Source organism: Vitis vinifera, chromosome 2 (genome assembly GCF_030704535.1).
Source record: "Vitis vinifera cultivar Pinot Noir 40024 chromosome 2, ASM3070453v1".
Taxonomy (NCBI): domain Eukaryota; kingdom Viridiplantae; phylum Streptophyta; class Magnoliopsida; order Vitales; family Vitaceae; genus Vitis; species Vitis vinifera.
This window is the reverse complement of record NC_081806.1, coordinates 18799858-18816174: the sequence shown is the minus strand read 5'-3', so window position 1 is coordinate 18816174 and position 16317 is coordinate 18799858. Positions and strand designations below refer to the sequence as shown.

The 16317-nt window shown below is 31.1% G+C and overlaps 1 protein-coding gene and 1 long non-coding RNA gene across 2 annotated transcripts; both read right to left on the bottom strand.

The window, feature by feature from the left end:
* Positions 1-3219: 3219 nt before the first annotated feature.
* Positions 3220-6513, bottom strand: LOC100261374 (uncharacterized). The gene is made up of 4 exons (XM_002263229.5): positions 5758-6513; positions 4134-4189; positions 3854-4046; positions 3220-3703 (listed from the first exon to the last, which is right to left on the bottom strand). Exons 1-4 carry the CDS (start codon positions 6394-6396, stop codon positions 3350-3352), a joined length of 1242 nt encoding a protein of 413 aa, XP_002263265.1. The 5' UTR covers positions 6397-6513; the 3' UTR covers positions 3220-3349.
* Positions 6514-12335: 5822 nt separating this feature from the next.
* On the bottom strand, positions 12336-16248 carry LOC100254618 (acyl-CoA-binding protein-like). Its single transcript, XR_788430.3, has 4 exons — positions 15823-16248; positions 13191-13308; positions 13012-13074; positions 12336-12610 (listed from the first exon to the last, which is right to left on the bottom strand). It is a non-coding gene; the product is annotated as an acyl-CoA-binding protein-like (long non-coding RNA).
* Positions 16249-16317: the final 69 nt, after the last annotated feature.

The following is a 16317-nucleotide window of genomic DNA, read 5'->3' as shown; positions in this document are numbered from 1 at the left end:
TTCCGATGTGGGATGAGATATAAAATCCATAAAATCTTCCACAGCTTCCCATGTGGGGTGAGATAAAATCCATAAGCTATGATGCAATTGGCAACTCACAACCAGATGATTTGAACCAGTTTGTTGCTAATAATTGATATTTTTAAATTGCAAACTAAAAAGCCAATAACATAATTATTTATTTTTTTTAATAATAAAAAAATAAGTAAAATAAATTTCAAATACAAGATTTTTTTAATAATAATTAATATATAAAAAATGTAAGTAAAGTAATGTAATATAGGTAAGATAAATTATAAATAAAAAAATTGCTTCTTTTTAATATATTTCTTCACATTTAAATATTATGCTTTAAAATATTAATATATTTATATTTATTTATGATTTAAGTTTGATGATATTAAAGACAAAATAAATATTATTATTTTTAATATATATATATTTCAAAATTTTAAAATTTATTTTTAATTTTAATAATGTATAAATTATATATTTATGATATTATTGTTAGACCTTGATTCAACCACAGGTTCGACCACTGAATTGCAAATCGATAACTTTTTGGGTATTCGGTTCTAAAAACATTGATTTGAATAAATGGGTAGATGATTGTGATAATGACCCTAAAGCTTATATACTTTGGATAATTAAGTTGAAAGGGTAGATGAAGTTTCCAAATTGTGACATATGAACAATTTATCATCCAAAGTTAAACATACCCTATGGTCTTTTAAAAAAGGGCATATTCATTTCTAGCAAATGGGTTTAAGGTGTAAGGTCCATGCATATTTGGGCATAAAAGTTTATGCAATTGGATGATAGATGACATTTGTTCTACAATTATTTGATATATTAAAATTTATTTTTAGATAAATTTTACTTTGATTATTAAAAATTTTTATTTTTATTTTTTTAATTTCTTAATTTTTAAAATTTAATTAAATTACTACTGTATAAGACATCTTTAACTTAATTTATTTTCCATTAATTTAATGTTTGATTATTATTATTATTTTTATTTTGAAATTTGGTAATTTATTTTTTTGAAATTTAATTAAATAACAATTGCATAAACACATACAAATTTGTAAATCATGAATTTATATCCATGTTTTTTTTTTCATTTTATTTGTTTTCTTCATACCAAATTACTGAAATATTTATTTACATACGTGTACAAAAGGCAAATATAATATATATATAAAATAGTTTTACTAAATGTATAAGACATCTTCACATTTTCATTAACATTTATAAAAACGCTAAATATATTCATAAGAGTCGGACTTATACAATTAATATATATATATATATATATATATATATATATATAAAATAGTTTTAGTAAATGTATAAGACATCCTCACATTTTCATTAATATTTATAATAGATAAATATATTCACTATGGGTATATTTGTAGTAGATTTAGTGAGTGTTTAGTAAATCAATTTAATAACTTAATTTAAGTAATTAAATAAATTAAATATGTTTGATAAAATAACTTAATTGTATGACTTAAAGTAAAAAATAACTTTATGTAATAAGTAAAAACAATAAATTTATTCTTAAATTTACAACTTCATTTTACCTTTTTACCATTTTTTATCCTAGTGACCTCTACACTCTTTTTTGTTACTCTACAACCTCTATTGTTATTTGACCTTATTTACCTTAATTATAATTTATAAGAATAAATATGTCAATTTAATGATTTAGAATAAATTTTAAATTAATTTTATCAAATAATTTTAATGTTTAAATTAAAAATTAAGTAATAAATTTTAAATCAACAACTTAAATATAATTTAACTTAAAATCAAATTAAATTATTAAATAATAAGTATTAACTTTTACTACACTCCTTTAGTACAACCAATTTTTAATTAATATTTTAAAAATCCGAAATTAAGTGAAAGAATTTTATTCTCTTTTAACACTTCTTCGATTTCTTATAAATAAATAAATAAAAAAAAGGTTTTTATAAGCCTCACATATATAATTCATATGAAATAAGCCTCACATATTTATTGAGTAGAAATTAATAATTATATAGATAATCGTTTATATAAGTGAAAATTTTAGTTTATATATTATTTTGAAAGATATCATTTGGAAAATTATTCCATGTTTGATTAAACACAAAAATGAAAATGAAATCGATGTTTTCACTTTCTTAGTTTCCAAACACTAAAATGGATATTTCACTAAGGCCCAAAAGAATTTCAGAGATCTATTCAAAGCAAGATTTAGGTCAAGTACTTGATTAGTGTAAGATGTATGACCAAAAAAAAAAAAAAAAAAAAATCAAATGTAATAAAAAATTAATTTAAAAACTTTTACAAATATTCAAATTTTTTATTCTTAGTAAATTTTATTAAATATATTTATAAATGGATGTGATGTTTATATAATATCACCCAAACATATTTACTAATTTGAGTCTAACTCAATTTTAATTTAAATTTAAAAAAAAATGTTTTTAATTCAAGTTTGGATTGACCATTAACCCAATCCAATCCGTCCGAGTTGTACCATTTTTTCGTCTTTACCTAGGACCGGGCTCAAAGAAAAGCCCACTTCTCAATCCAACTTCTTAGGCATTTATGGACGGATTATTCCTATCCCAACCTATTCTATAACGCGAATATATAACCCCATTTCCCATCAATTAAATGAAAATTAAAATGTGTTAAAAAATAAAGTAATTTAATTTAATTTTAATTTCATTTTATATATGATGAAGTATCTTGGGACAGGGCAAGATAGGGCAATATAAAACCAAGTCAAATCCACCCGACTCAGATTTAGCCTTACCTCTAATATTTGCTTAGCCCTCCCCTAATTTTGTCCTATTAGAGGTATGACAAGACATATCCGAAAATACCCGTCCCATTGCCACCCTTGCACTCGTTACATTCACGATACATGTTTAGTATACTAGAATCGGATTGGAAGTGAAAGTAAATCACAATAACATGTTCAAAAGGGGATCAAAATCCTCATAAGAACAGGTTTTAGTTTTCATGAAAATGATCTTTTTTTTATCCTTCGTTTCCATTTCTAATATGATTCAAACGAGAAATGCAATGCCTTTTTATTCTTATTCCCTATTCTAGCATTCTAAACATACCCTCATCCCTAAACACGTTGTATACCTCAACTAAACCCCGATTTCTATCTGTAATCACTTTGTTTTGATCACATTGGGACCATGCAAGGATTACAACCACCGCAACGATTGATAAAGGAAATGTAACAAATTTCATTTTGTTAGGACATCTAACCGCTACTTCAATAGCTAGGATGAGTAATCTACCAAAAGAGGCAATATTTTCAGGTTGAGAATGGCTATTGAACAAAAGGGTATCTAGAGATGTAGTATTCCCTTACACGTGAGGCGCCATCTCTGGCCAGAATGCCTTCCAGATCTCCGATGATTCTCGCCAACCATATCTCCAAGTTTCTCTGGATTTCTTTCAGGTTGTTTCTGATGGAGTCCAGTGACCGCTTTGTGCTCAGGCCCAGCTCCTCTCCTCCTCCTCCTCCCATGCGACTCTTCCCCGTCTCTGTTTGTAATGCCATGAACTTTTGACCGGTTTCTGATGCCCGCTGCTGGAGTCGAAATGCCTCCAGCAGAAACTCTGTTTGTCTTTGAGTTCGGAACTCTGAGCTCAGGGTGGGCTCGCATGGATCGCTTGCTTGCTGTAAGAAACAAAAGAATTCCATGGACTTATAGACCCCATGCTCGCAGGTGAAGAGATAGACAGACGGGACATAAGGATTCGCATTCTTTCATATCATGCTCAAACAAATTGATATATTTTGCATAGAAAAGTGTAAAAGCAATAATACCATTCTTTGGCATAGATCATCAATCTTCCCGGAAAGAGCTTGGTATCTCTTTGCCTGTTTCCTCATCAAGGATGGCACCTTTGATAGATCACTCTTCCCAACTCTTTCCAAATTCAGCAGTTCCTGCTCTAGTAATTTAAGTTTAGAGGACACTCCTGTTGATTCTCCGTGTACCTTCCAAGGTGACTCCCTTCTGAATAAGAAAAAATTGGTTGCTCTATTTCATTAGTTGCAGAGTTTGGCTTTGGGAAAAATTACGCATCCAGACTATAGCATTTACCTTGCTACAAAATGCTTCATATGATATAATGGTTCGACGGGTTCATACTGTACATCCTGCAAGAACGAATATTTGTGATTAACTACCATTGGAAATAATTTGGATGGTTTACTAGTTCCATATAGAAATGAAGTCAAATAAGTACTGACTGGTCGTGTAAAACAGGGCAAGCATGGGGAATATGGTTAATATTTATTAGCAAATAAGAGTTTTCATGCCTATGGTGCTAATCAATCCTAACTCTAACTGTGACCCTAACTGTTTGATATATCCTGTATGATGTATCTCATTTCTTGCTTCATGGCAATGTCTTCAAAAGTGGTCACATAAATTAGATGGTGCCAATCAGAGTCCCAATGTCCAATGGGTCCACCCTCTCCCTAGTCAGAACTTCCGCCACAATAGCCTATTGTCACATTGCAAAATAGGCACACCTTGAGCAACAAATATTTCAGACCCCAAAAGAGGAGGAAAAGAAAAGGTAAGGATGAAACAGAACAAGAAGAAAACAACAGGAAAAAGAAAAAGACGGGGCAAAAGGGCACGGATTCCTTTTTCCGATAGGTTCCTGTTCCATCCAAAATGGATGGGTCCATGAAATGGATTGCCATCACAAAATCAACAAAATGATGGAAAAGCAGTCACCAAGTTGAGTGATTTTCACACTGACACTGCCACTAGGGGAGAATCAAACAATGGAGACTAGGAAAGAAAGTAGATCAGTTGCTTTCTCAATACACGACACAATCCTTCAAATTCCCAATATTATCTCATCCTGCCATTGATGGGGGTGGATGAATCCTGGATGAAAATGACGACCCAACCTTGAGCTGCAGGTGAAATAAAAAAATGTAACTCATACCCCAATGCTTGTTTGCTTTATCACATGAAAATACAGCCTAATAAGGACAAAATCCCGAAATATAGGTAAAGACAGAAGATGAGACAAACACAGAATGGTTTGTATACACTCCACTGCCAAGAAAATTTATTGAGCACCCTGCAAATGAGAGGGATAAACAGTTTAATTTGAACTTTCGGGTCTGAATAACCCACATTGCGCGCGAAAAAAATTCTCAAACTCCGAACAAAGTACAGTGGAACCAAACCAGTCTGCAATTGGGATAATAATGGACCATTGACAAAAGCCATGAGTACCATTCATTCCTCACTGAACTATGGAACTTAAAGCTCAAAATACCTGAGGTAGAAGAGAGGGTTCTATGTTCTAATGGCTTGATCTAATGAAACTGAAAAAACTCCATTGAGCATAGCCAATGTCATCAATCTGGATTCAATTTGAAAATAATTCAAACATGGATTCTTTTTTCAGGCCATTTTCTGCATTTTTCATGCTCATTTGAACTCCTAATCTACATCAATAGAAAATTCTGGGGTTTAGGATAGTCTGTATCATCTAATTCTCTTCAATTTTCCCATCCATTGGATTCAGAGGCTCAGAAGATGGGTGGAGAGTTGGGTTTTTTTCCAAGCCATTTTCGATAGGATAATGACAGAGGTTTAAGCTAAGCCTTAACATTTGGGTTGTTTGTAATATTTATTTATTTTCTTTCATTTTCTCAACAACCAAACGGAGCATTAAAAATGGGAAGGAGGAACAGACCTGCCACAGACCATCTCCGGCCGACCACAACTTGGAAGCCGAAGCCACAAACTCCGGCTGACCGTACACCGTCCCCACCTCCTCCTCCTCCTCCGCTGCTTCCGCCGCCGGAAGCCTAACTTTCCCGTCATCCAAACACGCGTATTGGCTCTCCCTCGCCACAAACCCGAGCATCTCCTCCCTCTCCCTCGCCACAAACCCGAGCATCTCCTCCCTCTCCCCCACTTCCCTGGTGAGTTCCTCCACCCTGGCCTTCAGCTCGGCCTCGGACCGCTCCAGCTCCGCCACCCTGGCCCTCAGGCAGGCGATCTCTTCTGCGGCGGCGTGGATCTGGTCCACCATACGCTTCTCCTCCCTGCGCCAGCCTTCGCGGTGGCCGGCGAAGATTTCAACAACTCTGGCGTTGGCTTTGGAGTCCTCCTTCCGGCGGGACTTGAGGCGGCAGAGCTCTTGTTCAGCTTGGAGCAGCTTGAGATGGAGGGTCGAGAGCTGGGAGATTGAGGAGGAGGATGGGAGGAGGGCCAAGAAGAGGGAGAAGCTGAGGCCGAGGTAGGAGGAGAGCAGCTTCCCATGGGGGTGTAGACCCACTGATGATTCTAACTCTGATGCCCTTGCTTCTTCTTCCACCTTCTCCTCCATCACCGTTGCTGAGTGGAGCTCAGAATGATTCCTGAGACCATGTGATGCCTGCAGCTTACGTATTTAATATTTATTACTTTGATACTGTTTGGTGACTGAGAAAATGAGTGAAGTCTCTGTTTTTCCTATTCTTTAAAAATTGAAATTCATAAATGCTAAATTTTTGGTATGGCAGTAGAATTTTCTCGTAAAAATGAAAGTGAGACAAAGGCCTTGTTTGGCTATTCTTAAAAATACAAAACACTTGTAAAGATTCTAAATTTCTAATCAAATAAATGTTATTAATACTTTTTTATTCATTAAATGTAGGTTGATTAGTAAATCTATACCTAAAATTAACCTTAACATATATTTACCAACTTAAACCTAATTTGAGTTTGAAAAAATTAAAATTAATCCATACGAGCTCTTAGCTGGTGTTTGTTTTTTGGTTAAATAGAAAAAGTTAAAATATTTGACTTTTTCTATTTCAACAAAAAGTAAGCTATTATATCGATCAACTTAACAAAATTGAATATATTAATAACAATTCACTTTAATTATATTAGTTGATATCAACAAGTTAGTTTTAACTGAATATGAAAAGTCAAAATAAATACAGTTTTAGTTCATTTGACATTGATTTAAAAAAATATTTTTAATTTTAAAAGTGTTTTTGGAACAAAATTAGGTATTAGTAAAATTTAGAAAATAATTTTAAAATTTTGAAAAATCACTTAAAATATTAAAAAATTATTAATAATATTTTTTAGAAAAACACTCCATGAATAATTATCTTAAAAACACTTTTAAAGAAAGACATTTCAAATAAAAACATTGTAAGTCTTAGAATCTGTTTGGTAGTTATTCTAAGCAACACTTTTAGTGTGAGTTTTTAAGTATTTGAAATATTAGAAACACTTCTTAAAATCACTATCAAACGCATTTCGAGAATGATTATAAAAAATGTTTATAACATTTCTAATATTTAAATGATAAAAATTTTTAAATAATAAAATATTAAAAATATTTTTTAGAATCATTACTAAACTAATTTTTAATATTTTTAATACTTAAAATTTTTTATCATTAATAATATTAGAAAGAATCAATCCCAAATATTCATAACTTAGTAAAATGAATTAGAAAGGTTGAATTTCCGATTGAAGTGAGGTGGGTAGCATGTGAAAAGGTGGAGAGAGATAAGAAAAGGAATTGACAAGACATGAAATAGTAGGGGAGTGACAATTCCTTGCACATGTCACATATCCACACATGAATTATTTGTACATACTACATACTTATTATTCATAAAAATTAAAAAAAAAATTATATTCATGATTTATAAATAATTGCAAATCCACACTCCACTCATTGTTTCATTATTGAAAAGTTGAACCAAGAAAATGGCATATTTAAAAAAAAACAAATCATATCTATATCATTAAATACCTTTTTAATAAAAATAAATAAAATCTTAATTATTTTAATATATTGAATTTTAATTAATTTTTTATATTCAAATATGTGTATGTCACTTTTTGTAGGTGAAATGATTAGGAGAAGGTACAACTTTTTGTGTGCAGCTTTAGAGAGATGGAATGGAGAGAGAGAAAAGGAAAGAGGAAGATAGAAGAGGCAAGCCTTTCATAATGATAAGAAGTTACTAGCAGTGCAGTGTACTACCTGCTGTTTTCACTATTCACAAAATTTTGGCCCCCACCATCCTCCCCTTCCTACCTCCCTCGTCCAACCCACAGAAACACTTCCGACTTTAAAATACATCTATAATATTAAAAAAAAAACTTATATTTATATAATGTTAAAATTTTATACCCTCTCCAACATTAGACATTATAAACATTATCTATACATAAGGGTCTCCAAAAAGCCCACGACCCACTTTAGGCCCGGCCCGACCCGACGGGCTAAAGCTCGGCCCAAGCCCGTCGGGCCCGAGCCCGTTTCTGGGTGGGCCTGGCCGTGGGCCTAATTTTAGGCCCGGCCCGTAGGCCCGCCCCTTTTAAAAAAAAAACTACAGAAAGCCCGCCAGCCCGCGGGCCAAGCATTTTAGCATGGCCCGGCCCGAGCTAGGCCGCGGGCCTCCTATTTATGGCCCGGCCCGCCTGTTGGAGACCATTATCTATACAGACATAATATCATCGTTATGCCTCATGAGATTATAAAACCAAACACCTCTCATGGGTCAAACAAACCTTTACATTGGGATCGGGATAACTCTGATATAATTTGTAATGATTTATGTCTAATTGTGTAGATATTATCCGTTCTGAACCTAAAAGACTCACAATTTTAAAACACATCTATAACATTAAAAGAAGTTCATATTTATATAATGTTAAAAACTTTTTTCCCTATCTAGTATGAGATATCATAAAAAAAAGTCATGAGAATTTAGGTCAAAAATGGATAATATCTACATTGAGAGTGGGTGGTTATACTCCTAAAATAAATAAATAAAAATCTATAGGTGATTTTACAAAAAAATATTAAAAATATAATATAATAATTTAGAAAAAAATTGATAGGATGGAAATTAATAAAAACTTATCAAAATATTAAAAACTTTAAAAAATAAAATAAGTAATAATATGTATGCTAAAGTTATTTTATTAAAAAAAATATATGTATGGTAATATTTATGACCTCTTATTGGTGAATATAAAAAATGATAATATATGTATAATTTTTTATTTTAAAATATTTAAAATTTTATTTACAATTTTATGTTTTTGGGTATATAAAATTATGAAAAAGACTTATTTTAAAATTATCATGATGTTTAAGAACAATTTTTGGTGTCTTTAGAAACAAGATTATATTTAGGAATTAAATTCTAAAAAAAATGGTTTTTTATTTTTTTTAAAAAATATGCTTGGTTGAATTCGTGAAAAACAATTTTATAAAACAAGTAAAAAAAAAATTATATTTTCTTTGATCAACTTAATATTGTAAATATAAATGATTTTTAGATACAAAATTATATCCATTTTTAAAATGGTTATCATAATTTTTAAATTAAAAAATTATTATTTTTAAATTAAACAGTTGTATTTATTTTTAATAGAAAAACATTTTGTATTACCAATCCCTTACCCCTAATTTTTTTCTTCTCTCTTTCTCTCTCTCTCCCTCTTTGGAAAAACTAGAAGAAACGGATGTGGTTGGATTGAACATGTTGAGGTGATGTAGATGGAATGAGTTCTTCAATGGGCATGTTATCATCATTTGGGGCTTGATAGTCGGGAATAGAGACTTGGTCAGGTAATGAGAATGGCAAGACCTATAATTCATTTTAATTGCCTTATTTCACAGTCTAGAAAAAGGATATATGTTCATGAAAAACATATCAACTTGTGAAAATTTGTTTAGCCTCTAAATCGTAGACTTTGTAAACCTTTTGGCCCTGAGGGATACCCAACAAAAATATATTTTTGAGCACGTTGATGTGAACCCGTGTTTTTCATGTGTTTTCCTATTTGAACGATGAGACTTGCTTTTATCAAATTTTTATAATAAAAAGCAAAAATAGGAAAACACATAAAAAAAAAATACTATAAGTATATGCAACTCAAGATAAAACAAAAAAAAAATTAAAAAAAAATTATGTTTTAGATAATGGATTTAAGGTCCACATATTAAGGACATGAAATATGAAAGATAAAAATACCCTTAAAGGAAATCAAGAAAATGAACATATTTATGGATCTTATCATTCTAATTCTTTGATTTTTATATATTCTTTCCCTTTTTCTCTCTCCAAAATGTCATTGTCATCGCACCTCAGTCCATCTTCGCCGCCACCACTAAAGCTAAACCCATCTTCGGACATGGAAGCTTGGATGCTGTTGTGAAAGAAAAATCCGGAAGTGCCAAGGCCGTCATAGCTCCACATCAGTCCATCATCGCCACACCACTGTAACCTAATTTTTTTTATTGATGATGAAGACCAGAAAGACAATCTTGGCACAAAAAAGAGGGCTGACTACAAGTGCACAAAGATAATATTATTTTCCATATTAAAATTTGATTATCATATTTCATAAAATTAAGTTTCAAAAACCATATATTTATCGAATGATCCTTCAAAACATAGGTTTTCCTTTTTATAATGGACCTAATCATAAGTCACCTAATGGATAAGAAAATATCTTTTGATTTTATATCTTATAGACTGTGTTTACTGTTTTGTACCGGAAATGATTGGGATTCGGATTGGTCCTGCTTAAAAATGAATAGTAAAATTTAAATATTAAAGGTAAAAATAATATATCAAAGTACAAAAGAACGGAATCCCATACAAATAGTGCGATTAGTACATAAGACAATGGGACACACAACAAGTTTTGTACTTAAGTTTCATTTATTTAGACTAGGAAGGATGATAAGATAGATTTTTTTGGTACTCTAGCTTACCCTTGATAGGACACACAACAAGTTCATGAGAGACGTACGAAAGGGTTAGGAACAAGTTTTTAACTTTTTTTTTCTTTTATGTCGACTATTACCTTATCCCACTTATCCTAATTATACATATAATTTAATAAAAATATTTATTTTATATTTGATTTTTTAATACATATAAAATTAAAAATCATTTTTTATAAAAATAAATAATATTTACTTATTTATAAATTATCTTTATTATTAATATGATTAAAATATTTTAAACTAAACAGAATGAGAATGAGAATATACCCGTCTCAAAACTTACTTCTTATTATTTTTACTATAGGCCTATGATTTCTTTGTAAGTTCATATTTTTTTTTTCATCCTCCTTTATACTCAAATCCTATTATCTTATTTCCTGATGCTTTCATTGAGTAGTGTAAATTGTGGGCTTTGGTAAATTAACTTAATAACTTAAAAGCGACTTCATAACTTAAGTTAAGTTATTAAATAAATTAAATATTTTTAATAAAATAATTTAAAGATGTGATTTAGGGGGGTGTTTGATATATGGAGTGAAAATAAACATCCCATTCCTTTCCATCTTTATTTTCATGTTTGGATAAATTTTATGAAAGTAAAAATGAAATCACAGAAACCAAATTTTACTTATTAATGAGATTTCAATTCATCACAAATAGGTAATATTCTTATTTATTCATCCTATAAGAAAATACAATATAGTCTAAAATTACTATTTTACCATTAAATTTTATTTATCAAAACTCGATGTATCTTCATCCTATAATAAGACTATTTTTTTTTACTCTTATTATTTATTTAGTAACAAAAATAATAAAACTATCAAAATTTATTTTTTTAAATAAATATATATATATATATATATATATATATATATATATATATAATTTAAATCATATGTAAAATTATTATTATCAATTTATTTTTCATTTTCTTTCTTATTATTACCAACATTAAAATGAAAATAAATAATCATTTTAATCTTGAATTCTAAGTCCATTCGAACAATAGAAATGAAATCACCAAATCCATTTTCATTCACCAAAAAATAGGAATGGAAACAAAATATTCATTTCCATTCTCTATTCCTATGTACCAAACACCCCCTTGAAGTAAAAAAACAAATTTTCAGTAATAAATAAAAACAATTAACTTATGCTCATGTTCACATATTCATTTTACTTTTTTACCCTATTTACCTTAATTACATTCCATGATGTCCTTTACTATTTCACAACCTTCATTATTACTTGACCTCTTTTGCCCTAATTATAACTTATAAAGATAAATATATGAATTTAATAATTTATGATAAATTTTAAGTTAATTTTATCAAACAACTTTAATACTTAAAATAAACATTAAGTAATAAATTTTTAAATCAATAAATTAAATATAATTTAATTAAAAGTGAACTTAAGTCATCGCGTAAAAAGAATTAAGTTTTACTAAACACCCACCATTAACTTAAATCGACTAAACTACAAGTTGGAGGATCCCTATTAAGTAACATAAAAAGATAGACTAGTGATAATTTCAAATTAAGATGGATTTCAGCGATTCAGAAGCATAGAGGTCTGAAAAGAGAGACTAACAGTACCCAAGGTGAGAGAGAGAGATTATTATCGCTACTACATGGTTTTTTCCCACAAGCCAAACAAGCACAAGGGAACCAGGAAAAACCAGGCGTTTGAAGGCCTCAAGCAGCAGCAGCAGCAGCTTCCTCCAGCAACTGTTTTACCTTGGTGATGTAGTCGTTCATGGCTTCCTCTGTGGATTTTCCTGCCAAAACGTGTTGGAAATTTTCTTTGTTTAGTCCAACTGTACCCAAGAATTCGTGGGAAAGACTTCGTCTTAAAAGTGTTATAAAGTTCAAATGACTGGGTACCGTTTCCAAAATGTTGAAAACAGAAAAAGGCTTTCTAACTTCAAAACAAATACATGTTTGATGACAGTCTCTGAGAATTTGTTTTGAAAATGGATCATTTTAAGAAAGATGTCCTCCCATATTTTTTTCAAAGTGTTCCAAGTAACAACTGAAAATACGAAGAATACTTTGAGAACTTCTACATAGCATACAAGAGGACAGTACTTTCACGGAGAATAATTTGAAAAAACCGTTTTTCATATTTGGGTTGCCCAAATTTTAGGGGATATCACAGGAGAAAATGGGTAAATGTTACCTTCAACAGCCTTCCAGGCATCCCACTTTGCTCGCTCCCTCAGGTTGAATATCCCCGGACGGCCTATGAATCAGACCAAAAAACCGAGAAACATGAAGAAGTGAATCCAGCAGGAGGATAACACAATTTACAAACAAATGAGGAACTCTAGCTAAAGGAATAGTTATTAAAGTACTGACTGGTGTTCACGTTCCCAACAGTGGCTTGTTTGTAGAGCCCATAGAGAATGAGTTTGTTTTCGTTTGTTGTATTCTCAGGGAGGGTCTTAGCTTTCTCAGCATACTCCTCAAACTCTTCCTGCACAAAACCACAATACAGTCCAAGTTGTGATATCAATATGTTAGCTGGATGTGATGTCCAAAACCAGAGAAGCTAAAATAAGTATCATGCTTAAACATGGAGGTTCTGAGCCACAAATGGATTAGCAACTGAACTTTACACTGTAATTGTTTCAGGGATGAGTATGGACTAAACAAACAATGTCTTCAGAACAGGTCAAAATATCCGTAATCTAAAAAAAAAAAAACAAAGACCGACGGCTTGGTCCTATTAGCATGGATGAAAAATCTAAATCATAGCACAGTAGCAGGGAAGAATATATCACTGGAGTTTTTAAACATTGAGTCCATCAGAGAGCATGATATCATTTAACTCATACCATATCGAGATATCATCTGTCTATGCTTCATATGATTCAACATTGTTTACTTATGCCACATTTAAACAATGTGGTAGACCCGGGTTAGGTATAGAAGGCCATGGCTGTAATTTTCAGGCACGAGTAGAATCACTTCAAACCTGACTGCTCGGAGAAGATACCAAGTTCAAACCTTTGGCTCCAGATCAATATACTCCAAAGCCCATAAAAATTTCACATTGATTTCCCAACAGAGTGATGGGTTATTAGATTTCAGGATTGTAATTTTCTTGGTTCCTAATGTTTTATCCCCAAGGTCAACAATGATTAAAGCAGCAACTACACGAACTTTCAGAACTTTTTTTTCCCTTGTATAATCTGATTTTCACTTCTAGCATAAATTCAAAAAGGTAACCCCCCTAGAGAATTCGATGTATGCATATGGTAGTGCAGTATTACATGTATAAGTACATACATGAAAAACCTGAATCTTAATCAAATCGTTACCAATCATTGTATACTCTCCCCCAATAAATCAGGATCAGATGATTGTGGACATTTGATTGCACCATATTGCCTTTAAACTCTTAAATTCACGGAACAACTTTCTAATTGTATTCAGATTTATGAACTCGGAAAAACCAAATTCATTCCCATGGACCTAGAAATCTCAAATGTCTCTCAAAAATCATATATAGAAGTTCTGATTCATTATCATATAGCCTTGGATAGTCTATTCAAAGAGTATGATTGTATTCAAAATTAACATTACAAGAATTCAAAAGTACCATTTCTAGAAATGGATAAACGATAGACCAGATCTGCAAGTGAGGCAAGGAAGACAAACCAAGGGTGTTGCTCCTGAGAAGGTATACCGATCCAAAATCAGGAGATACCATAAACACATGCATTTGAACCCACAAATCCCACATCCAAAAAGAACTATCCTTGTGGCCTATAATGGGGCATCTTCCAATAGCATGAAGATATGGCCCAAAAGGTGCAAAAGAAGGTCTCTTTCACCTTTGCCACAATTTGCCTTCTAATCATGTAATACAGTTGAGAATGCCAAAGTCGAATAATGAAGAGGGCCCTAGAAGAAACAAAAAATCTTTCTATTTTGAGATCCAATTGGGGTGGGTAACCTTCTCTATAACATTTGCTTTTTTCCTTATCAGATCTAAAAAAACCTACTCCTGCTCAAATACAAAACCATCTTTTACCAAGTGTGTATTATTCTTTGGGGTTACTATGGTATTAACGCTTCATTTCTACCCAGAAAAGTAATAGGACAAGGAGGAAAGAAAAAAATATGGAACGATCAAATCTGAAGGAAACTCAAGTACAATGAAAATGATTTGAGAAGATACACTATTTCAAACCCATCCTTCTTTATTGAAAAAGAGAATAAAGTAGGAAAGATCACAGAAAAGAAAATAATTCTATTTCCATATTTTTCCTTCTTTGATCCTTTCTATTGCATTTTCCCAAGATCCAAACAGAGCCTAAGCTGGGAAAAATCTGCAGATAAAGCAGGAACCATAAAAAATTCAAAATTTTAATGCTTTTCAATTTGAGCTAGCTTGATTTCATTTTGGCTCACTCTGATCCCAGCAGTTCAGTGGTTTACAATATTATCCATAATTTCTGGTCTTAATCTAGAACTAGGGTCTTCTTTGTTAATTGCAAAAATAAAAATAAACAAAGGAAAATGCTGGAAAATACTCTAAAAAAAATTGAAAATTCAAGCATTTTCCTGTCCTTTCCCTCTCTCTTTCCCGCAATCCAAATAGACCCCTCAGCGACCATATAAAAAAAAAAAATTAAAAAAAAACCCAAAAATCAAGCAAGTTAATGACAACGACTTCCAAAACGATCTACACAAGAAAGAAATCAAAACTTTCTACTAGCACACACCATAATATACAATCAGATGTATTCCAGCGCTCAAAAAATGATAAAAAAAATTTTAGGAAAAAAAAGACTGAAAATTGAAAATTGAAAAAAATTTTCCTTTGTGTTTTTAGAAACTGAAACAATGATTCAACGATGAAATGCAATCGGATCCATGTGATTTCAGATTTTTTTTTGGGGTGGGTTTGCATCTAAACTAAGAGAAGCATGGAAGATCTGAAAATAGAAAACGGGAAATGGGAATTGAATTGGATTCAAACCTTCAAGCCCATTTCGATAGAGTAGCGGTGATTGAGGATAGCGATTCCGATCTGCTTCAACCCCAGAGCAAGTCAGAAAGTTTGCGTGTCTCATTATTATATAGTCTCACGCAAAGCAGAGACGTAGGCTTGTTTGGAAATTGCTTCCAAAAAACAGTTTCCACTCCATTTTGAAAATAATTTATTTTCTAAAACAGATTTAAAGTGTTTCTAGATTAAAAAAAACATATATATTTTAGAAACATTAAAAAATATGGAAAATATTTTGATTAATTTTCATTTAAAAAGATTTAAGGTCGATATTTAGAATTAGAGTGGGAAAATGCCAAAAATAAATAAATTTATAAGTTTATAAACAATATTTTATTTTTTAAATAATTAAAAACACTTTTTAAAACTGATTTTTAAAAATAATTTGAAAAAAAAAATCAACCAATGCTTGAAAAAATGGTTTTTTTTTTTTTTAATTATTATTATTATTATTATTATTATTAA

What these genes read in the sequence shown, in the direction of transcription:
- LOC100261374 (XM_002263229.5), bottom strand. Translation starts at nt 6,396, where the DNA reads ATGGAGGAGAAGGTGGAAGAAGAAGCAAGGGCATCAGAGTTAGAATCA. An exon ending in CCGGAGATGGTCTGTGGCAG is followed by an intron (nt 4,190 to 5,757) that starts GTCTGTTCCTCC and finishes TCGTTCTTGCAG; the next exon opens with GATGTACAGTATGAACCCGT. An exon ending in ATGAAGCATTTTGTAGCAAG is followed by an intron (nt 4,047 to 4,133) that starts GTAAATGCTATA and finishes TTTCTTATTCAG; the next exon opens with AAGGGAGTCACCTTGGAAGG.